This window comes from Tamandua tetradactyla, chromosome 11 (genome assembly GCF_023851605.1).
Source record: "Tamandua tetradactyla isolate mTamTet1 chromosome 11, mTamTet1.pri, whole genome shotgun sequence".
Classification (NCBI taxonomy): domain Eukaryota; kingdom Metazoa; phylum Chordata; class Mammalia; order Pilosa; family Myrmecophagidae; genus Tamandua; species Tamandua tetradactyla.
The window spans coordinates 76,511,638-76,535,787 of record NC_135337.1 but is presented as its reverse complement, the minus strand read 5'-3'; the positions used below and the strand labels follow the sequence as shown (position 1 = coordinate 76,535,787).

Genomic DNA, 24,150 nt, shown 5'->3' with positions numbered 1-24,150 from the left:
CCAACAGCCAGAGTGAAAAAGTACATAATTCTTGGGCATCAGGCAGAACATTCAGAAAGGCATTTTCTCAGGAATGGGGACAAAATTAGCCCCAAACTCAAGGCTGCCTTGGTCTAAGAAAGTGTAAAAGCAATCCTCAAAAGGTTCAAACTTTGTCAAAGTAACTTAACTGCGTCCCAGGAAAAAAGATCAAGAACGTTTATAGAAATACAAGAATAACCAACACCCAAAAAGGTAAAATTCACATCTGGCATCCAATCAAAAGTTACTATAGTGGCAAGCAAAGTTACAGGAAAATATGACCCATAATGACAAAAATAAAAGGGATGAATAGTAACAGACCCAAAAATGACACAGATGACAGAATCAGAAGAGAATATTAAAACTTATTTAATCATGTTACATATGTTCAAGAAGGTAGAGGAATGACTGAGCATATTAAATAAACACATGGAAGCTGTTATAAAGACCCAATGTGAACTTCTAGAGATGAAAAACACAATGGATATTGATTTTCAGCAGATCCTGCCAATCAGCAAACTTGAAGATATATAATAAAAAACTACTGAAAATGAAATAGAGAAAAGAAGTACAAAGTGAGGGGACTCATATTTCCTGAGTTTTAGACTTACTATGAAGATAAACAGAGTGGTGCCCATGAAGAGTGGACCCACCATAATCTCCTCCTTGAACTATCCTCTAACATGGAATGAACAGCTTCCACCTCAACCCCTCTCCAATCCCAAGTAAATTCATTACCGGGTGCCATCCTCCAAAACTGAGGAGCCCTAGCTCGTGGAAGAACATGTGCATTTCTGGGAGAGGACTGCTGGGGTTTTTTGGTTGTTGCTGTTGTTACTCAGAGCTCAAAGATAACACAGGATATTAAACTCCCTTAGAGACCAGGACACTAATTCATTTTAGTTTCTGTCACCCGGGATAGGTGCTGCTCTTCACTGCATCCTTTTCTGTTTAATGGGGCTAGCCACCCGAGTTCCTCTCAGCTTTGTGGGTTTTCATCTTTCATCCAGAGTGTTGCGCCACGACAGTAATACAAGTCATGGTACAAAATCAGACGCCCTTATAAGACATCAACAGACAACAAAAAGGTCACACCAGAACAAGAAAGATGCAAAAACCCATACCCTCCTGGAGGACTCTTTAGATATGATAGTCAGAGAACTTCACTCCCGTTACAGGCAGGGACTTTCTCAGTAAGAAGCAGTTATAGAAGACTGATCTCACTGCTTCAGCACCCCTTACAATTAAGGACAGAATTCTGAGAGGAGAATGAGGCAGGTTAGATAGGGAAGGAGAGAAAGGGAAGTGACCCTAAGACCATAACAAGAAGTTACTTTAAGCACATGCACTCTTAGCCCCCATACACCCAGCCTGCACTGAGGTCAAAGAGAACCAATAAAAAGAACAGTCCATCAATCAATTTTTAGCATAACCCACGGGGGACAGACGGACCCCTCCTATTTTGGAGAACGTCCATGTTCATCAGCCTTCAAATGCATTCACTCCCCTTTAAACATGTACTTTCACTACACATTAAAGGTTAGAGCTGGAAAAAACAAAAACAACAGAGTGGTACTGGCATAAAGATAGACACATGGACCAATGGAACAGAACTGAGAATCCAGAGATAAACTCATACATCTATAGACAGATGTTTTTTTGACAAGGGAGCCAAGTCCATACAATGAGTAAAAAACAGTCACATTAACATATGGTGCCAGGACAACTGTAAACTCACATACAAAAGAATGAATGTTGGCCCCTACTTATCATCACATACAAAATTTAATTCATAATGGGTAAGGAAAAAAAATATATGAGTAGGAGCTAATACTATAAAACTCTTAAAGAAAACACAGGAAAATATCTCCAGAATCTTGTAGTGGTATTTTTAGATTTTAGACCCAAAGCACAAACAACAAAAGAAAAAGCAGACAAAATGGACTTCATCAAAACTAAAAACTTTTGTGCATCAAAGGAAATGATCAGAAAAAAGATAACCTACAGAACAGGAGAAAATATTTGGAAACCATATACGTGATAGGGTTTAATATCTAGAGTATATAAAGAACTGCTACCACTCAACAACAAAAAGACAACCCAACTAAAAAATGGGCCAAGGACAATAGACATTTCTCCAAACAAGATATGAAAATGGCAAATAAGTATATTTAAAGAAGCCCAACATCATTAGCCATTAGAGAAACACAAATTAAAACTACAATGAGATACCACTACACACCCATTAGCATGGCTATTATTTGGAAAACTGAGAATAACAAATGTTGGAGAGGATGTGGAGAAAGAAGAACCCTCGTGTGAATGTAACCTGGTGCAGCCAGTGGAAAACAGTTTGGTGGTTCCTCAAAACAGAATTACCATACGGCCTGGCAACTGCACTCCTAGGTACAGACCAGAGAACTGAAATCAGGTTCTCACGCAGTTATCTGTACAGCAATGTTCACCACAGCCAAAAGGTGGAAGCAACCCCAGGGACCATCAACAGATGAAATTCAAACAAAAAGTGGTCTGTAATACAATAAAATATTACTCAGCCATAAAAAGAAGTACTGTGACATGCTACAACATGGACAAACCTTGAAGACACCGTGGTGAGTGATCATATTGTATGATTTATCTTCCATGAAATACTTAAGACAGAAAGCAGAGTAGGAGGTTACTAGAGGTAGCAGGTGAGGGGAATGGGAAGTTTTGGTTTAGGATGATGAAAATAGTTTGGAAACAGGAGTGAAAGCTATACAGTATAGCTGTGAAAAAGTGGTCAACTTAAAATCATTAAAATGACTTTTATGTTGTATATATTCTACCACAATTAAAAATACATATTTTTTTAATGGAAGAGAAAGACTGGGGAGAAAAAACCCCAAAACATAGCCATCAGTGAGTTGTGGGAAAACTCAGAATCCCCAAATGCTGAGGGGGGGAGGGGGGACTTGAAGAGACACCAACCAGTTTTTTTCTAAATTTAACAAGAAGTATAAATCCAGAGATTCAATATACCCAAGCACAAGAAACATGAAGCAAACTGCACCAAAGCACATGGTGGTGATTTGGAGATGTGCACCCCAGAAAAACATGCTCTTGATCTTAATTCATTTCTGTGGGTATAAACCCATTGTAAATGGGACTTTTGAGGATGCTATTTTTAGCTAGTGTGGCCAACTGAATCAAGATGGATCTTAATTCTATCACTGGAGGCCTTATAAAAGAAGGCCACAGAGACAAAGGGGAACAGTGAGAAGCCAGAAGTCAAAGGGATGTGAAAGAGAAGGAAGACCCTGTCACATGGATTGCCATATGACAGTAAAGCCAAGGAGCTCCAAAGATTTCTAGCCAGACAGCAGATATGGAACCTGGGAGGAAGTACACTTTATAGCCACTGAAAACAACTAATAGATTTGTTGCAAAGTTAACTCACTGTCTGGCATTTATTTTAGGTCCAAGAAACTAAAACACACATTATACTCAAATTGCTCAAAACTAATGATAAAGAGAAAATCTTGAAAGCAGCCAATGGAAAAGAGACACATTATTTACTGAGGAACAGATGTGAGATGGCAACAAACTTGCTGGAAATGATGCCAACTAAAGACAGTGAAGTGACATCTTTAGAGTCTGAAAGAAGAAAATTTGTACAATTTTGTACTTTGCAAAAATTGCTTTCAAAATGAAGGCAAAAAAGCCCCTTTGGGGACTGGGGAAAAAGGAGGAAATATTCAACTTTCCTGTCTGGGGAATCCTGATATTCTCGCAAGCAGTGGCGACAACCAATTCAATAAGCTAAGCCCTCAGTCTTGGGGCTTGCCCTATCAAACTTATTCCTGAAAAGGAGAAACTAAGCCTACTTAAAATTATGCCTAGGAATCACCCCTAGAGTATCTCTTTTGTGGCTCAGATGTGGCCTCTCTCTCTCTAAGCCAACTTGGCAAGTGTACTCACTGCCCTCCCTGATTCGTGGGACCTAACTCCCAGAGGTGTAAATCTCCCTGGCAACATGGGACAGGACTCTTGGGATGAACCCGGATCTGACATCATGGGATTTGGAAAGCCTTCTTGACAAAAAGGGGGGAGAAAGAAAATAAAGTTTCAGCAGTGGAAACATTTCAAACAGAGTCAAGGGATTATGCTGGAGGTTATTCTTATGCATTATACAGCTATCCCTATTTAGTTTATGGTGTATTGGAATAGCTAAAGGCAAGTTCCTGAAACTGCTGAACTGTGTTCCAGTAGCCTTGATTCCTAAAGACAACTGTACAGCTTTTACAATGTGACCATACCATTGTGAAAACACTGTGTCAGATTCTCCTTTTATCCACTGTACGAGCAGATGAGTAAAAAATAAGGATAGAAAATAAATGAGGGGGATAAGAGGTTAAAAAAAAAGGGTAGTCTGAAATACTAGTGGTCAATGTAAGGAAGAGGTAAGGGGTATGGGATGTATGACGGTTTTTTTTTCTTTCTTTTTCTGTAATGACATAAATGTTATAAAAATGATCATGGTGAAGAATACACAACTATGTGATGATATTGTGAGCCACTGATTGTATACTATGGATGGACTGCATGTGTGTGAAGATTTCGCAATTAAAAATAGTTTTTAAAAAATGAAGGCAATTACTGATTATATATGTAGAATAGAATGATCATATGGTAGGAATGTTTGTGTTTGTTATGCTAAAAATTTTTTTTTAATTAATAAAAAAATGAAGGCAAAAAATTGTTTAGATACACAAAAGCTATAAGGATTCATATTACCAACACTCTACACTGCAAGATATGTTTAAAGAAGTCCTTCAGGAGGAAGGAAAACAGCACCAAATGGAAACCTGGATCTACAGAACAGAATAAAGAATGCCAGAAATGGTATATATGTGGACAAATCTAAAAGACATTTTTTCCTTATTTGTATATCCCTTTAAAAGGTAACTGTTTAAAGTAAAGGAAAATAATAATTGTATTGTGTGGTGTATAACACACTTAGAAGTACATATATGACAAATACAATCCAAGGGGCATGGATATGGAAGAATACCGTTGGGAGGTTCTCATAATACATAAACTGGTATGACACCACTTGGAGACGGCCTACAAAAAATTAAAAATGCACATTGAAAACCCTAAAGCAACCACCAGAAAAACAGCATAGAGCTAATAAAGTCAATGAAGAAGACAATGTCATATAAATTACTCAACCCCAAAGAGGGTAAAGAGATAGAGGGAACAAAGACTAAATGAGAGAAATGCAAAATAAAAAGTGAGATGGTAGATTTAAACCCAACCATATCAACTCTGACATTAAGTGTCAAATATGTCCTTTGGGGACTCAGAGAAATGGGTGGTAAGGCGCACTTCTAGTGAGAAAGAGCCAATGAGATTCAGGCGTCCTGGGAAGTGGTCATAGTGCCATCTCTAACTCACTGGGTCAAGTTGCTCAATGCATTTCACCTCCTCTCTGGAGCCCATCTGTGAGAGGAGGACACAGAGTTCACGTTCTCTAGGTTCCCAACAGAACCTGATCACCTGAGTGTTCTGAACTCAGCGATGGAGATGGCACTGCTCAGCCAGCATGGGAAAGCCCACAGCTGCAAAGGTAGCAGAAAAGACTGCTGAATAGGATGTAGATGTCAAGTCTTGTATCAGCGATGAAGCTTTCCATTTCACCCTTGTCTCAAGGTCAGGGAGGTGAACCAATTATGGGGTCATTTAACCTTCCCATCAAACTTTGCAAGACCATAAGCTCTGATGATAGATAAAATCCAAAGGAGCATCCTTATTCCCTGCCATGCTCTCTGCCCTGGAGCTAGGCACTGCAGTCTTTGATTAGTTCAGCCAAAGTGCAGGCGCGATCCTGCCTCAGAGCTATTTTTCTTTCTACAACTTTTGCCCAAAGATCTATTGGCAACTATCAACCACAAGGGCCTCAGCTTAAATATCGCTTCCTCAGCAAAGTGTGCTGAACTCACCTCCTAAATTTAAATTAGAAGTCTCCTTAGCATCCACTCATGGCATGCTGCAATTTCTCTTAATATACTTATCGTAACCTATAGAGTATACTAATTTTTTTTTTTTGATATGCTGTATGGCGGGATCACATTTCTTTACTTTTCCATGTGAGCATCCCGTTATTGCAGCTTTTGCTGAATTTTTGTTTACTTGTCTGTTTTTTGGGAAGTGCATGGACTGGGAATCACACCAGAGTCTCTCACATGGCAGGCAAGAATTCTACCACGGAACTACCCTTGCACCCCCTGTACTTATTTCTTTTTTTTTTTTTTTTTTTCTTTTTTTTTTTTTTTTTAAAGGAAAGACAGAGAGAAGGAAGGAAGGATAGAAGGAAGGAAGGGAGGAAGAAAGGGAAACATCTTTTAAACATTTTCTTGTTTTATTGTATTTTGTTTCTCCGTTTTTGTTACATGGGCTGGGGCCGGGAATCGAACCGAGGTCCTCCGGCATAGCAGGCAAGCACTTTGCCCGCTGAGCCACCGCGGCCCGCCCCCCTGTACTTATTTCTTAAAGGTCATTTTCCCCTCCAGACCGCGGGATCTCTGATGATAGTTACCATGTATTTGCTTGCTGCTGCCCTATCACCAGTGTCAAGGAGGAATTCAACAATGTAACTGAATGAAGAGCTTATGGCAATAAAAGGTTCCTAAGCCTGTCTGAAAGATATTTTCTGTTAGAAATAATTCAATGTAATGATGGCTTTCCTGGGTCCTGCCTGCTTAAGTCACTACAATACTACCTAACACCTAATGAGTAAACAGACCTGGACACAGGCTGGCTCCTCCAGCCAGGATAACGCTGCGCTGGCCTCCAAAGCCTCTGCCCATATGCTCTGCAATCTGCCTGGTACGGAGTGGTACCACAACCCAAGCCACCCAGAAGAGGAGGGCAGCCCCAGTGGCTTATAGTAAGTTGGTTTCAATATCTAATTCTGGGATAATGACATCATTTTAGAACGAGAATTGCTGTTTCTCTCTTGCCCTCTTTGAGCCGCATGTTAGTGATTGGTTTTTAAATTACTTTACCATTCTGGTTATCAAACTATACAAACATAAAAGCCAGCTATCTGCCTACTGTTACCGTCAATTTTTATACAGAGCTTTGTATAAACCAAAAGACCTCAGTTTTTTCTTAATACACATCAGAAAGAACCATGAAAACATTTAGATCTTTGCTATTTTTACAAATAAGTTTTCTGAGCAGTATTCTTTTCATTGACATGATGAGTGATCTGCTCTGCTTGTTACCTGCTCCGAACCAAGAAAACAAGGCACACTACATAAAACTGGATGCTTCTTCAGATAACGTGTTATAAGTTTTCAAAGGTCCAGAGACAGGATAATTTTGCCTTAGAACAGACCATGCCTGCAACTTTGATAGGAGTTTGTATGTTCCTAACTTTGCATTTCATGTATATTGCTACTGAAATGGTTTCAAGATTTCTGATATTGTTATAAAATTAATGTATTTTGTATATGGGAAAAACACATCTTTTTTAGGGTTCAGAGGGTGGAATGTACTGGTTTGAAAGGATGTATGGACCCTAGAAAAGCCATGTTTTAATCAAAATCTCATTTCACAAAGGTAGAATAATCCCTATCCAATACTGTATGTTTGAAACTGTAATCAGATCATCTGCCTGGATGATGTGATTTAGTCACGAGTGGTTGTTAAACTGGATTAGGTGACGACATGTCTCTGCCCATTTGGGTGCGTCTTGATTGATTTATTGGAGCCCTATAAAAGAGGAAATGTTTTGGAGAATGAGATATTCAGAAAGAGCAGCACCACAAAGCAGAGAGTCCACGAGCTAGCGACCTTTGGAGATGAAGAAGAAAAACGCCTCCTGGGGAGCTTCATGAAACCGGAAGCCAGGAGAGAAAGTTAACAGATGACGCCGTGTTCACCATGTGCCCTTCCAGCTGAGAGACAAGCACTGACTGTGTGCACCATGTGTCTTTTCACTTGAGAGAGAAACCCTCAACTTCATCGGCCTTCTTGAACCAAGGTGTCTTTCCCAGGATAGGTATCTTTGATTGGACATTTCTATAGACTTGCTTTAATTGGGACATTTTCTCGGCCATAGAACTGTAAACGAGCAACTTATTAAATTCCCCTTTTTAAAAGTCAAAAAAAGAAAAAAACAAAACAAAACTGGATGCTTCTTTTACCCCTTGAGAATAAAAAACAAAAAACAAAAAACACAGAACTGAGAATCAATGAAATTAACCACTGCAGGAATTAAGTTTCTAAGCTCCCAAGTGTATTTTTAAGTTCTGAATCAAGGCTGCATGGCAAGAGATGAGAGAAGGCATACCTTTCCGTATTTGCTGAACAGGCTCTTCAGATCCGTTGCGCGTGTTGTTGAGGATAGCCCACTGACCCACAGATTTCTACCAGAACTGCTACCAACACGACCTAAAGCAGAATGGACATCATTATACATCACCTCAAAGTGTACCAGGACACAGAAGCATTTAAAGTGTAGTGCTCTTAAAATCCTATCTGGATCTGATTTCAACCCTTCTGATTCATTTATTTGTTGCCAACACACACACAAGAAATGAAAGATCTGGAGAGCAGAAATATTATTTCAGAAATTCTGTACTCAAGGGATAATCATGCTCCTTTCAGTTACAAACTGAAATGTCTTTTGATGATCAATTATCAACCGGGACAGTAGTCTCTAAAGATTCTTGTTACAGTGTTATCTGGTGTAGAGAGACACTTGCTAAAATAGGACTTTTATGATTTCATAAATGATCACTGCACTATAAAAATAAAACCACAAAAGCTCCCCAACATTAAAAATCAGTCTCTCAAGACCTCAGATGGTCAATTTCAGTACCTCACAATCAAACAACTAAAATCAAACTATGGATCCAAACTGGATATCTGCCAGTCCCTCCCTCCCGAAATAAGGGAACCATACGTGGCTCCTTTCCACATAAATCATACCTTTTTCATCTTTAATGATTGGCTTTATATCTTTTTCTTCCTTAAAAGAGCTAGAGACAAAAGTTAATGTTATTTATACAGGAAAAAAAAAAACAAGGAGAACTAAATTAAAAATATGGCATGTGCTAAGACTGAATACCTACCAGAAAATTAGTCTGAAATAAAATTTTAACAGACACCTTTGCAAACTTATATTGGATATCTGACCCTAAAAAATACAGGGTCAGATTCTTTAAAGTCAATTCGATTTAGCTGAAGACAATTAGCAATTTAAGAACACAACCATGATAGGTTGAGAAAAAGAAAGGAACCAAATCACCCATTAACAACACACAAAGGGAAATCATTCTTAAGAAGTAAACTACAATTTCATCAGTCTGGCTGGCCAATTGCAGAAAAACAGCTTATGTGTGTCATTAAACGACCAATGAAAAGGAGATAGCGTCTGGTCTAAAACTGAGAAAAAACAAACCTCATTTTCTGATCAGCGCCCTCACTGGCTGAGGACTCTTTAGGAGCCGGAGGGACTTCATTACAAGCTTCAAAATCAAACTTCTTCACGTCTTCTTTGCTATCTCTGGGTTCTGGGCTTGAGGCTTCCTTGGGCGCTTCCGTGACCTCCTCGCTACAGGCTTCCGCGTGCTCTGAGGCTGTACTACTCTGCTCAACTGGCTTCTCTAGCCCTACAGGCTCACAGTCCGTGCTCTCGCCATCGCCTGTCTGCTCCACGGGCTCCCTTTTCACTACCGCTAACAGGGTGTCTGCCTTGCTCGACTGAGCTTGTGTTGTTGACTCGTTGGCCAAATCTAAATCACCCTCCTCCGGATGAGCGCTGTCAAAAAGGTCCTCTTCCTCCGCAAGCTTTCTGTCTGGCCCCACGCTACTTGTATCCTGTGCAAATGGCTGCTCCAGCTCGGAACCTTCTTCTTTTACTGGCTCAGATTTACAAGTTTCCCCCAAAATGTCGAGTATTTTCTCATTTTCTACGGATTTAACAGGAATAGAATGGCACAAGGTTTAATTACCAGGGAAATAAAGCAATCACAAATGCGGAACTGGCACGGCTGCCACACTAACATGAAGAGAACTGCTAGCTACACAGAGATTGGAAAACCCGAGGGTACACACAGTTACACTGGTTAAACTACCTGCACGCCAACCGACTACTACATCAAGCCTCTATGCTACATGGAAGAGATAAGGCCCCCACAGATTTAAACACCTACAACCATGCGGCTGTTTCTCGACAGTCTTCTTCCTGTTTTTGTTCAAGTCTGGGTCTTCCAACTTATTCTCCAAAGTCCAAGGTGCTGAACCAAATGTAATCACCATTCAATGACAGCTCAATTTCCAAATTTCTTTGAATCTCTTTTAACAGAACAGTCCAATAGGAACACCAGAAACTCTTCCAACGGCGGGAGATATAGGCAGTCCATAAGGGGAACAATGTGTTGGGAATTTTCATGAAGAAACTCTGTTTTCTCTTCTGGCATCCAGTCACTTCTCAGGTTATAATTGCCCTGACAACAGCTTTCTCTGCCTTAACTGCATTAATCAAAATGACTGCAGCAAAATATCACAAGATCTGTTTCATGTGTAGAAACACATGGAAGAATCACGGAGGTGGGGGGGGGTCATTTAAATGCCACTCTATGTGGTTAAAAAGATGAAAATAATCACTGCATCTCACCAAATATATTTGACCTCAAGAAACCAGAACACCACTTCCACAGATCTGGTGATACGAATGGGTTTCCAATCTCTGATCCTTGTACGATCTGGATTGTCCACCATTAAAATTTACAAGACCATAATACAGCTTAAAATACATACGGCTTTAAAAAAAGTAGGGTAAAAACTTTCAAACCATAATTGTTGTGTTTCTCTTATCAGTACCTGGCTCCAACAGAGGTTCTTCAATAACCTATTTAAAAAAAAAGAAAAGAAAATCCAAAATGCATTTTAAGAACAAGGCAGTACAGCTCCCTAGCAAATACAGCTTTCGAGCATCTGTGAAAAAACGTCTGCTTCAAAAAACTTACTTTGCTCAAGAAATTGTACACAAGTGTAAAATAATTCAATTAAGATGAGCTTGTTTTGCCAGTTTCTTTCTGGCACAAGGAGGTCAGTGGCATTAGTACTCAGCCCATCCAATTCTGCCCTCAGAGTTTGGCTTCTCCACATCTACCCCATGTCGGAGCTAAATTCATGGACTCTGATGATGAATATACAACTATGTGATGATATTGTGAATTATTGATTATATATGTAGAACAAAATGGTCATTAAAAAAAAAAACTTAACTCCCCCCCCCAAAAAAAAAAAATAAATAAAAAATCAATCCACAGACTCTGTGGCTGGCAGACTCCCAGTCAGCTCAGGCTAGTCACATGGGTGGCCATCTTGCTACACCTCACACTGAATTTAAGAAAAAAAAAATCTTCCAACATGAACTGCAATGATTCTGTTATCTTTAACAAAACTGTCTCTATACCTGCATGTAAAGCCTTTTCCTACCTTCCCACAGTTCTTTTTGTGGCTCTCAAGACCTCTGGTAGTCTAGCCCCACCTGTTTCTGCCGCCCAAGTCACACTTCTCTCTACCTCTCAGTCTCTGGTTCTTAAAGTGAACTATACGAACTATACTCCTTCTTTATCCCCCAAGGCCTCAAGCCTGCCTGCCACCCCCCCCCACCCCCACCCCCGCACCTGCCCCCCAGGCTATCTCCTGATGGATACTATGGCAGACATGCATTCAGATCTGACTTCCTCGAGGAAGCTTTCCAGACTCTGAAAGATCCTAACTATGGGAACTTCTCCCTCATTTCTTTTACTTTCTAGTTAAACATTTGTTGGTGAATTAACACCTCTCCCACTAGACTACAGGCTTTGAGACTCTGTTCTGTTCAGTTTTTTCTCAAGCGCCTAGCTCAGAATCAGTGCAATTAATCATTTTATACATCTGTCTCCACATATCCTTCTATAACCAGGGAAAATTAACCACTCATTTTCAGTTTCCAAGCGATGGAGCATCAGATGGTAACATACCGGAGTTACTTTGAAGTCCAATGATGAAGCATCCAAAGTGTTCTCAAAGCCTTCTCCATCCACCTGAAACAACATAATGGAAGATTACTTTGTAGAGACCACAGTTATAAATGTCAAGTCCTACACTTCCCTACTTTCCAGGCTATTTCCTTCAAGTGTCTATGGCCATCTGTAAGTATTCTGTTGAATTATGCAGTTTATCGCCTACCTCCCTGGCCAAATGCATGCCCCATTAGTACTTTGGGACACCAATGTCTCTGACATTGACTGACGGATTTTAGGTGCTGTGGTGATTTGAAGTTTATGCACCCCAGAAAAGATCATGTTCTTAAATTTAATCCATTCCTGTGGGTGTAGACTTATTGTAGGTGGGGCCTCTTGATTAGCTTATTTCAACCGAGGTGCAACCCACCTTGAATCCTCTTACTGGAGTCCTTTGTAAGAGGAAAAAAGACAAAGAGAAGACAGAAAAATGCCCCAGAAAAGCTAAGAGAGACAGAGAAGCTGAAAGAGGAAGTCACTGAATGAAGCGAGAAGCTAAAAGCAGTAAAACCCAGGAAAGAAAGAATGATAGACGTTACCATGTATGTGCCTTGCTATCTGACAGAGGAGCCCAAGCTTGCAGATAGCGAGTTTCCAGGGAGAAAGTATCATCTGTTGATGACTTAAGCTGAATATTTCACAGCCTAAGAACTATAAGCTAGTAATTAACAAGTCCCATTTGTAAAAGCCCATCCATTTCTGGTATATCGCATTTTGTCAGCTTTAGCAAACGAAAACAAGTACTCTCCCAATACCTGCTGAATGAATTAACTTTCCAAGGCTTTTTTCATCCTGGGATTCAATATATATCACCCAGCCACAGATTTACCAAAGTGGAACTCAAAAGGAAAATGATAAACTGCACACTCCTCTGATTTTACTTCATAACAACACCACTACCTCTTAAGCCCTTTACTTGCGACACAAAAACAAATTGCTCTATTCCCCTTTTCTAGGTTTGAAGGTATACCTGAATGCTTCCATTAGCCTAGAACTTAGAAACCCAAGACGTGCTCTGAAAACAACAAACACTTATACAACAATAAGCTGCCCAATGCTACTCCAGGACAAAGGGTGGGGATGTTCCAAGTTGATGACTTTTGACCCTCAGACCTAACGTTCAGTCTACAAGAGATATATAGCCTTTAATACAAACTTAACAGTGACCCAATTGAAATGGCTGGGTATATAAAGTCAGGTTAAAACGATAATCAGTTCTGTGATGGTGACTCTGCCCATGATATTTCAACACAATCATCACAGGGAGCTCTAGGGCAAAATGCTAAAAGGAAAAAGTTGGGAAAATGCCATTAATAACAAAATTAAAGCCATTTTTTTGGGGGGGTACACGGCTGGGAAAAAAAGACATTCTTAATATATGAAAATGTCAATAATGGTTCCCTTTAAGGAGAGGGATTCTTCTGGGGAGACAAATGCTTCTCGTCACCGTGTTTTACCTCTTTTTATATGTGTCTAGCCTTGTGAAAAAAACATATTTTTAAAATATCAGGATTATCTGCATGATTAGATTATGAGTCACTTTTGTTTGCGGCCATACTTTTACAGCTATTTTTTAAAAGGAAAACCTCTTATTATCAAAGTTGTGAGCCTTATATTTTATGACTTATAGCATGGTTAGAAATTGTCTCTCACCCAAATATTACAAAAATATTCTCTAGCACTACCAAGAAGTTCTCCATTATAGTTAACGTTAATTTATGGACAGTTTTAAATGGATACAATTTACCACTACGGTTTAGGCAGCAAATTCAATATTTACAGCGATTTAGCTGTACATCATTTACCCTACATGGTTCTCCTCCTATCAACAACAGTAATCACACGAAAATCAGGGCTTTTGCTACAATTTTGCCATGTCTCCAAGTTACCTACAGCATGCTCTGTGAGCTGAGCTGGAAGTTGTCGCAGCTGTGCAGCCATGAATTCCTTACTGTCACAAAGAGAATCGAAAATGTTGTCAGAGCCCTCCTCTCCCAAATCTGGAGCACTGCTCTCTTCAACTTCGGCCTCATCCAACACACTGATATCCATCATGTCCATATCCTGCAAATTCTCCAGACCAGTTTCCACCTCCTCCTATGAAAAGAAAAAAGAAAGAGATAAGGGACCCAGTGCAACAGAATGCAGAGCAACTGCCATGGGCCCCACTGTGACATACCTGCCCATCTCTGGAGTCTTCCTCCAGGCCATTATCTTCAGTGCCCTCCTCGTCCGCCTTCTGCCCTAAATAAAGGATAATGGTTCAGTCAGATTATGCTCAAGTTCTAATCTCACAGTTAGTGTTTGCAGTATGATATATTTTATTCTTGTATGCTGTACCTCAAAATATGTTACAATGAAACTAAAAGAAGTATCTATTCTTCTACTACTAGGAATTTTCTCAACTGGTATTCTAGATAAGCTACCAAATAGGACATGAAACTCTAAGATTTCTATAATAGTATCAGGCAAAGCAAACATCAAGAACTTCAAAATATTTCAAAATACTCCAAATTAACAAACATTCCAAGAGACAAATGTCCAAAGGCCAAACATTTTTCAACACAAACAAACAGACATGCAAAGTCCATCTAGTGACCAAAGAATTTCAACCTAAAATAAATGTTGTAGAAACATCCTGCATTTTAAACTCTCTGGTTCTCCGTACATTCCATCCATTTCAAATACGCAGTCTGCCTTTCGTGGTTCCTTCAGCTCAGGAACTTTCAACCCAACAAAAAGGGAAAGGTTGCCATGAAGTAACTATAGGTTTTATGAAAGCAAAAGAACTATTCAGAGTTAATATCGGGTATTCCCATGGCAGGGTGTGTGGAGGGGGAGGAGAATGGATATGTCTAGATTTGGAAGGAAGTAAAATCTCCAGGGTCTATACATATCTAAAAAGTCTTAAGAATACGCACCCACAATATCCCAGGAATTCTACTCTCAAGATGTGCATTAAGATATCAGACAACGAATTCAAACCACAGGGATTTAGTTTATCTAAAAATTGCACGCACACACGAAAATACAACTAAACATCCAAAAGGGAAACAAATTATAACACATTTTCTTCATATTTGGTACATCATGGTTCTCAGTGGGAACAGTGGGTAGCAATCTGGTAATGCCTGGAGACACTTTCAAGTGTCACACTGGGGGAATGCTACTGGCATCTCATGGCCAGGGATGCTGATCAAATTCTACAATGCATAGGACACTTGCCTACCACAGAGAATTATTCAACCCCAACAGGCTGAGAAACCTTATAGCACACCATGCAATGTCTTGCAATTTTAAAAAATTAGCCTAAAAAAAAAGAGACAGGAAAATACCCATCAACAAACACCCACAATCAAAACGAAACAAAACCATTTACATCCACTTTTATTGAAAATCACACATATGCTTGTACACGGTGCAAGGGTGGGGGTACACTCATAAAACATATGGATGGGGCAATTGTTAGTAGTGGTTAAAAATCCTGCGTAGTAAGATTAAGAGGTTTTATTTTCATCTGTGTACATTCTCACATTTCCCAAGTTATCTGAAAATGTTATTATTGTTATATATGTATTTTTTGAAATGTAAGAAAATTGAACATAAAAATTCTTAATCTTAGATTAAAGATCCAAACTGCAGTCTCTACATCATTTTTTCTTTTGGGGGGGGCAGGTGTGCCAGTTTGAGACTGTTGTGTAGTCCAGAAAACCCATGTTCTTCAATTTTCACTCAATATTGCTGGGTGGGATCTTTTTGATTAAGTTGTTTCCATGGAGATGTGACCCCCCCAACTGTGCGTGGTACCTTTTGATTAGGTGGTTTCCATGGAGAAGTGTCTCCACCCATACAAGGTGGGTTTACTTACTGGAGTCCTTTAATGGGTCCCATTTGGAAAAAGCTTGAGAGCACATCGAGCTAGAGGCCTCTGGAGACACAGAAGGAAAGCGCCCCCAGGGAAACCCTTGTGAAACAAGAATGTGGGAGAGAAAGCTAGCGGAGGTCACCATGTATCTTCCCAGCTGACAGAGGTGTTTCGGACAGTATCAGTCTTTCTTGAATGATGGCAACCTCTTGTTGGTGCCTTAATTTTGACATTTTCACAGCCTCAGATCTGTAAACTTGCAACTTAATGAATTCCCCTTTTAATAGCCATCGCGTTTCTTGTATATTGCATTCTGGCAGCTGTTAACAAACTAAAATGGGGTACATGGGCCAGGAATTGAACCCGGTCTCCCACGTGGCAGGCAAGCATTCTACCACAGAGTTAACCACCCGTGCACCTAACTCTTTACATTTAAGTATCTCACTGGCCATTTCTATTAATTACTCAAGGAATTTAGTTTTCTTACATATCAGGCACTGTGCTCTTTACATTTTCTTTTTAAAACTGACAACCCTGGAAAGTTTTATCATTTGCATTTGACAAGAGAAAAATGGTTCAGTACCAAAGTTGCAACACGAAATTTAGCTGTACCACATCTGTTAAATTTTAATACAGCATATCCTTCAGAAGTACACTGTTTAGTAACATATATATGGTCCAATGTTACTAGAATAAAAATTTAAAAAACAAAAACAAACAGGTGTGTGCAAACGCACAGACACCATTATAAACGATGGGCTGAACTTAATGGTACAGTTATAAAAACATTCCTTCGTAAATTATAACAAATATACCACAATAATGCAAGGCGTCAACAGGGTGATATACGGGAAGTCTGTATTTTATGTAATATTTTTCTGTAAACCCACAACTTCTCTAATTAACGGAAGTACTCTGATTAAAAATGTTTGGTAATCCCACCCAATTTCTAGGCCTCTAAATAGTCTGCTGTGCACACAAAGGATGTAAACAGGAGGGAAGCAAACCAAAAAGCTTCCTCAGAGGGAGTGGGAATGACAAAAAAGCACTGCAGATAGGCAATCCAATGCCTGGTCGGGGGCAAATAAAAGCTGAAGGGGGAAGTGACAGTTTCTAAACAACCACATTTTTACCCCACATATAACCCAAGTCAAAAATTTTATCTTTTGGTAAAAACTGAGTAGACTGAAATACTGTGGATCAATGAGAGGGAATGGTAAAGGCAATGGTATGTATGAGTTCTTTCTTTTTTTCTGAAATGACACAAATGTTTAAAAAATGATTATAGTGAAGAATACACAACTATGTGATGAAATTGGAGTGACTGACTGTATAATATGGTTGGGCTGTACATGTGTGGATGTTTCTCGATAAAAGCATTAAAAAAAATTTAATCTTTTAAAGTACACCCACAAGTTTTTAAAAACCTGGCCTATTTAGATGAGTTTGGGAAGGACTTTTCTCCTTTGAAAGGAGGCAGTTATTCACAGATTCCCAGACTTAGCCCAACTTTGTTGCATGGTGAGAGGAAACAACTGGTTAATTCCCCCTAATCAAACATTTTTATGTAAATAGGAAGACCTCACTTAAGCCACAGAAACCACAAGTGCAAGGGTCTAGCACTGCATTTAAGTAGCCGCGTGCTCAAACACCTCCAAAGAATGTCACCAGCTCCACATGACAGACAGACCTACAGGGACCGCGATGGGCCCCACAACCTTGCACTCTTTTCTTCTCTCTGGGCCCGTCAGTGCTCTGTAAAAGGGGAGTGACCAAAAGATCTTCTGAACCCCAGCTAAAGCTGAAGTGACAACATTCTCTTAATATAAATGGAAGTAACTATTAAAGCTTTTCTGTAATAACACTAACTCCAAATACTTTTGATTTGACCTATCCTTAATCTGGGCATTGAGACACATATTGGAAGCATTCAGCTAAGGTTTAGTTTTTCTTATTATGGAAAAACCGTTTGATTAGTAAATCTCGAACCTTAAATATTAAACAAGCACCTACACATGAAAATAAAACTAAATTAAGTCTTTTCCACAACAATTCAAAAACAAAAACTTCAGGTCATGGATAACTTGATATCTAACCACAGGTGGTATTTGTATGTTTCCTACTGTAGACCAATCTCCTACATTCTGTATCCATTTGGGTATCAATATTTATTGCTAAAATAGTCACAGGTACATCAATAGCACAAGGGCATCCATGTATTCAAATTAGATTCAAACTTAAATCTCTTATGTAACCTAACTAAAAATTTAACCTCTCAACACTCATGTTCATATCTTAAACAATTATACGAGTTATGGAAAAGTTTTCCCTGAGTGATGGTTGCACAACCTTGTGAATATACAAAAAAACACCAAATTGTATATTTAAGTCGATGAATCTAATGGCAGGTGAATTCTATCTCAATTTAAATATATATACTAGTAAAACTCCATGCAAATACCCCAACATCTGCACCTTTGAACCTTAGAGAAGCTACGCTCTATTCATCTTGGGTTAGTATCATTTTCTTTGGTTTAAGACCTAGATTTTGAGGCAGGGAGGAAGCCAAGCAGGTGCACTTGATTACTAAGACCTGGTAGGGTAATTTTAAGGCATATCTTACTGTTTCTTTTTAATTCCAATGACAAAAGCTGAAACATTCCTTGTGCTTTAATTTTGACTTAGTACCTGCACTTCTCTCTACTCTTGCTAGTACCTCGACAGAGCTACTTGTTAGGTGGTGCAGAACCAGCCAGCTTCTTAGAAGGGGACACTGAGAGCCTGCTGAGAGGGCAAGACTCTAAAAACCAGTTCTCTTAAGTTTTCTAAACACTAAAGCCCCAAGAAGCAGAGTTATGAGTGGATACCTTTAACACATTTCTTTGTTATCTTCTTGCCTGTGACATCTAAGGCTATGCCAAGTTCATCAGGATCTTGCCCTTCTTCCTTAACTGCCTGTTGGGAAGAGATGAATTTACAACATTATTAAAAGCTGCAGGGCACACGCTGTTCTTTTCAAGTAACAACCTCCCAGTAAACAAAGGCAGCTCCCTTCCTTACAAAGAGCAACTCTGGTTCTGTGATCTGGGCTGCAAGCCCAAAAGGGAGAGGATGGAACCAGCACAACTTCAGTTCTCTCTGGGCCCCACGCCCAAAAAGACAAAAGAGGGGATGCTGTGGGGGGGCGTGTGAGCTGGGGTAATGACCCAGAGGTCAATGACCAGTTCCAAAATGGGCAATGATCTTGACATGCTTAACCTGCTAAATTTAAACTAATACTGTAACAAATAATAACACAGATGGTGAACTTGATCCAGCTGAACTTGATCCTGTGAGGGCAAAGGGCTGGGTGGTTTTCAACAAGCCACTGCTGACCTCTGACAAGGAAGGACAAGCATCCAGGGTAGGTGGAAAGTTGGTGCTTTCACTAGACAGGTCATCAATACCTTCTAGATGTCTGGCAAAGGGCTAGAAATTCAAAGGTGAACTGATGGGGTCTCCACCCTCAAGGAATTTGTTCTGAGGAGGTGGGAGTGGAGGGACAGACAAACCCATATACACAAGCTCCTATTAGGTGCTGCAGGGTGGGATATAAATACTGGACAATGGGATAGAAAAGGACAGGGAGATGGAATACAACTTTGGAAAGGGTGATCAGGGAGGGAAGCCATCTCAGCCAGACTCCAAACAAGAAGGTGCCAGCTTGGAGAAGATGGGAGGAAAGAGTGCGGACAGACGTCAAGTGCAAAGGCCCTGGGGCAGGAACAAGCACAGATCTCTCTTCTGTAAGGCCTCAAAAGGCTCATCAAACACTCAATGTTAGATCGGCGACCCTGTGCTGCAAAAGAGGAAACTGAGGTACAGAGAAGGGGAAGCACCTGAGCAAGGTCAGAACCCAGTGTCGAACCCAAGCCAGGGGAGAAGTCCAGAGGCCACCCTACAGACTAGGAAGACGGGCCTTAAGCGCACTTAGTGGCAGTGATTGGAAGTACGACAAGGAGCTAGGCTCAGAGAGGGACGGTGACGGCACAAGGTCACACAGCCGTGCCCCCAAGCCCCCGACGAGGCGTGCCCTGGCGTCCCGCGCCACCCCTGGGCCCCGAGTCGCCTCGCCTTCTTGAGCCGCTCCATCAGGGCGCTCTTGTTGCCGGCCGTGTCCAGGTTCCGCTTCTTCAGCTCCGCCCGCAGATCGATCACCCGCAGGTCACTGAGTCGCCGCGTCCCGCTCTCCGAGGCGCCCGAGCCGACAGCGGTCGCGCAAGAACCCGAGTCGCCCGACTCTGCTGCCAGAGTCTCCGCCATCCTGGGTCTGCTGTCTCAGCTACTGACTTCCCACAGTGCCGGCAGCTGTAGCGGGTCTGAGCACAAAATGGCGCCGCCTAAGAGGAAAACGCACTTGCCTCCTCCCGCCCCGCTTTCCGGCCGCGCATGCGCGCCGCCCCAACCAGCGGTCCTAGCAGCAGGCGCGCTCGTGCGTCGACCAACCGCACGCACCCCTCCATAACGCGCAGGCGCCGTAACTGCAGCACGCATGTGTCCCGGCCGTTCGCGGCGGGAGGGGGCCGGGAAGCGGCGCGCCTGCGCACATCACCTCTAGGTGCGCACCGCGCAAGTGCAGAAGCGACCTGAAGCGCCGACTCACGCGGGGTGCGCCTGCGCAGGGACGAGGCGGGCCGGGGCGGCTGGAGCGGTTCTCTCGCAGGCGGCGCCATTTTGTGCTAGAAGCCGAGATAAAACCGGCTCGGTTCTGCGTGAAGCGGGCGGTGGAGTCAGGGTCCTTGGAATGGCGGAGACTCTGTCAGGCCTAGGCGATTCGGGTGCGGCGGGCGCAGCGGCTCTGAGCTCCGCTTCGTCGGAGACCGGGACGCGGCGTCTCAGCGACCTGCGGGTGATCGATTTGCGGGCGGAGCTGAGGAAACGGAATCTGGACTCGAGCGGCAATAAGAGCGTTTTAATGGAGCGTCTGAAAAAGGTGGAGCCGGGGTCTTGGGAAGGGGTGGGGGTGGGTGAGAAGTAGGGTTGGGATGAGGGTATCCCCCCTCTTCGGGGGTCGCCCCAGGCCCTGTTTGAGGCCTGCACCCTGGTTTGGTTTGGGGGCTGCTCTCGGCGTCTCCCGACTCCTCCGCGGCCCCGGCGGCAGCGCGAGCCCCGAGGCTGTCCAGGCTCGAATCCCAGTGCCGCATCTAGGCGAGGAAAAACGGAAAGACATTTTTCTCTGGTGGCCCAGGGCTGCAGCTTGCTGCCTGCCTCACGGTCGGGTTCTCATTGTCTCCCCCCCACACACGTTTCTCCATACGTGGACGAGGAAGCCTCCTCCCTTCGCCTGGGAGACTAGGCCAAGGTCACAAGGCCGGGAAGCGGTGGCCTCGGGATTTGAACCCAGACCCTGCTTGACTCCCGAGACCGTGGTCCGGGGGCGGGGGAGTAGGAGTGGATGTAGTTACGCAAGAAAGAAAATAACTACCACCATCACCCCAGAGCGGGGGAAAAAAAGAAACTAAAAGTAATGTAACGATTTGCCTGCACTGACCCGGGAAAGTAACGTGAAGGAAAAATGGCATTTACGGCAGCGATCCGAAAGGTGAATGCAAAAGCCAGTTCAGAGATGGGGAGGGGTTCAGAACTTCTCCAAGAGTCGGCTCTGCTCGCTCTGAAGTGGCCTGATCTTGGGCCAGGGAGATATTTAGCCCCAGCCGAGCCTGGTTCTTTTGCTGTAAAAAAATAATAATTACAGTGCTTTCATTTCAGGATTCAATGGGAAAGCATAAAGTGGGCCCGGTTATTTCCTGGTGCCTGTAAACGCTCAAATGGTTGCTTTCATAATTCGCTCTGCTTCTTTATGCCACCATTTTGCCAGTAGGGCTCTTCAACCTGGAGGGGTGGGTTCTGCGGAGTCACAATGTAAAAAGCACAGAGTTAACCCTTTAAGTTCTCCAACATTTTCCTGACTCTTGCTGGCTCCTCTCTTTGCTGCCCTTGTCTTGAATCTTGGGATGGCTCTAGAGTCATCTCTCAGCCTGACCACCTGCCACCCACCCCAGCCTGCAGACCGTGGGGCTACCTAGTGACTCATTCCACCCTTCTGTCCTCCAGGCAATTGATCTGGTTTTTATTTATTATTAATTGATATTAGAGACAGGTAGAAATTTTCCATTTTTCTCACGGGGAAGCTGAGGACTGACTTGCCCAGGGTCACCTGGGCCTTTCTAACTCAGGCCTGAGTTCCTCGCACTCTGAATGCTCCCTTCTCTTTACTCAGGGCTGGAAATTGGCCAACCAGAGCATTTACCTGGGTAAACAGGAAGGCCTGGGGCTGGGAAGAGGTGATCCGTGTTCTTAGGCACGAAGGTTTCCCATGAACAAAGTCTTTTAGAGAGGTTTTATTCTCTGTTCTAATGCAAGGCTGATGTGATGGCATGGAACCTTCCAGTCAGGCTACAGGCTGAGGAACTGGTGGTTTTGTGGCTTCACAAGTCTCCCATCTTTGAGGGAACTGATCCATCCTTCCTCCTTCCTCCCTCCTTTCAGGTTTCTTAGGGATGTGGTCCCGGCATGTAAATACCTGCCCAACATGTAAATACCTGCAGCTCTTATTCCCATTCAGTGTGCTCAAGCAGGGCTGGAATTACTGATCTTCTGTTTAGTTTCTGCCATCCACCTAGTGTCCTTTTTTTGGTTTATTTTTCCAGAAAGGACAAAAGAGCAAGAGATGGCAGAGACAAAGTGTAATTTGTTGAAACCTTTGAGTATGATTCCTGGTACACCATCCCATTGGGGATGGCCCTGTAAACACTGCACCCAGGGGAGATGCACCAAGAGGCGAAATGGTACAACCCTTGCCTAAGGCAGTTCTTCCATCCTCCTGCTGCTCCTGCTTACATTGCTGGGTTTTTCTCTGTTGTGTTACATAATTATCTCCTCCCAGGAAAAGGGACTTTGTGATTGTGCAATCCTTGATCCCAAGACAAACCTGTAATTCCTACTTCTGGCTTCCGTGAGAAGGAGAGATTTTCTTTGCTTCTGGTACCAAATGAGGTGTTTAGCCCTTGAATATCTTTCTAAATTCACACTCACCAATCTGGGAAATGCCTTAGTTGAAATTCCCTACAAATAAAACAGTATTTGAAGTGGGTTCAAGTTAAACTTGTCTCATAGGATAACTTGGTAGAGATAGGGTCACTGGTGAAACCTAAACTCAGCTCCATTTCTGGGGGGTATCATCACTGCCAGGTTCACTGCTGACTTGCTGGGTGTCTCCTTGGTGCCAAGCTCTGCTGAGCATGGTGGGGCTGTTCAAGGGAACGATTGGGGCTGACAGGGTGGCCAGCAAGGCTTGCTGAGAGGTCCTCATGACCCAGGGTCACACACGACAGGGTCGCCTCAGTGGTTGAGAGCAAGATCTCTGGAGGCAGCCACGAAGTGATTATGGTTGGATAAGGTGATACCTGTCCCATTTGGTGCCATGTCTAACATAGTACCAACCTGGGTCATTGAGTGTTAATACTTCACCCAGCCAGACCTAAAGGCCTGCACAGCAGACCGTGGTCTGGGGAGGTTAAACAACACGTTGCCAAGTCAAATCTTGGGAAATTGGAAAGCATTTCCCTTTTTGAATTATTTTTTTGGACCCAGGGAAAGGATGAGCCGGATTGTGGTGATAATGAAATAAGTCTAATATTGGACGAGTACATAGCTTTTCATGTATTAGGCCGTGCTTACAGCAGCCTTCCTGAGAATTGTTAGTAGTCCCATGTTTGGGGTGGGGGGGCAGGCTTTAAGATCCCTTCTCATCTGAAGTTTCTGTTAAAGTCAGTCTGTACTGCCCTTTTTTGGGTTACCTTTTCTCTTTTACTTTCCCTGTAGGCAATTGAAGATGAAGGGGGTAATCCTGACGAAATTGAAATTACCTCTGAAGGAAACAAGAAAACGTCAAAGAGATCCAGCAAAGGTATTGAGTTTATAAGCGTTTCTAATGTTTAAATATTCTCTTCAAAACAACTCTCTTTGCTAATTTTCCTTGTTTACTTGGCTGTGTTTTGGACTTGCAACAAAGGGCCTTGAATGAAGTTTTGGATTTCTTTCAAGATACCTCCACTGTCTGTTGTTACCATGGTACCTGGGAATTCAGACAGGATGGAAGGAGTACTCATGCCTTTGTATTCAGTTTCCTCTGTAGTTTAGTAAGAAGCCCTT

General features: G+C 42.2%; 2 protein-coding genes across 3 annotated transcripts in view; one reads left to right on the top strand and one right to left on the bottom strand.

Annotated features, from left to right (window-relative positions):
* SAFB2 (scaffold attachment factor B2) overlaps nt 1-20,391 on the bottom strand; it is a 39,183-nt gene extending 18,792 nt beyond the window's left edge. The window contains exons 1-9 of the mRNA XM_077121052.1: nt 20,071-20,391; nt 18,825-18,912; nt 14,272-14,336; nt 13,986-14,189; nt 12,051-12,113; nt 10,900-10,927; nt 9,476-9,986; nt 9,004-9,053; nt 8,363-8,463 (exon numbers count right to left, since the gene is read on the bottom strand). Coding sequence (XP_076977167.1) covers nt 8,363-8,463; nt 9,004-9,053; nt 9,476-9,986; nt 10,900-10,927; nt 12,051-12,113; nt 13,986-14,189; nt 14,272-14,336; nt 18,825-18,912; nt 20,071-20,259 — 1,299 coding nt within the window. The 5' untranslated portion in view covers nt 20,260-20,391. The remainder of the gene's footprint in view (nt 1-8,362; nt 8,464-9,003; nt 9,054-9,475; nt 9,987-10,899; nt 10,928-12,050; nt 12,114-13,985; nt 14,190-14,271; nt 14,337-18,824; nt 18,913-20,070) is intronic.
* A 238-nt stretch (nt 20,392-20,629) lies between these two features.
* Nucleotides 20,630-24,150, top strand: part of SAFB (scaffold attachment factor B) — a 37,063-nt gene continuing 33,542 nt past the window's right edge. For both annotated transcript variants that reach the window (XM_077121048.1, XM_077121047.1), the window contains exons 1-2: nt 20,630-20,929; nt 23,821-23,905. In XM_077121048.1, coding sequence (XP_076977163.1) covers nt 20,741-20,929; nt 23,821-23,905 — 274 coding nt within the window. In that variant the 5' untranslated portion in view covers nt 20,630-20,740. The remainder of the gene's footprint in view (nt 20,930-23,820; nt 23,906-24,150) is intronic.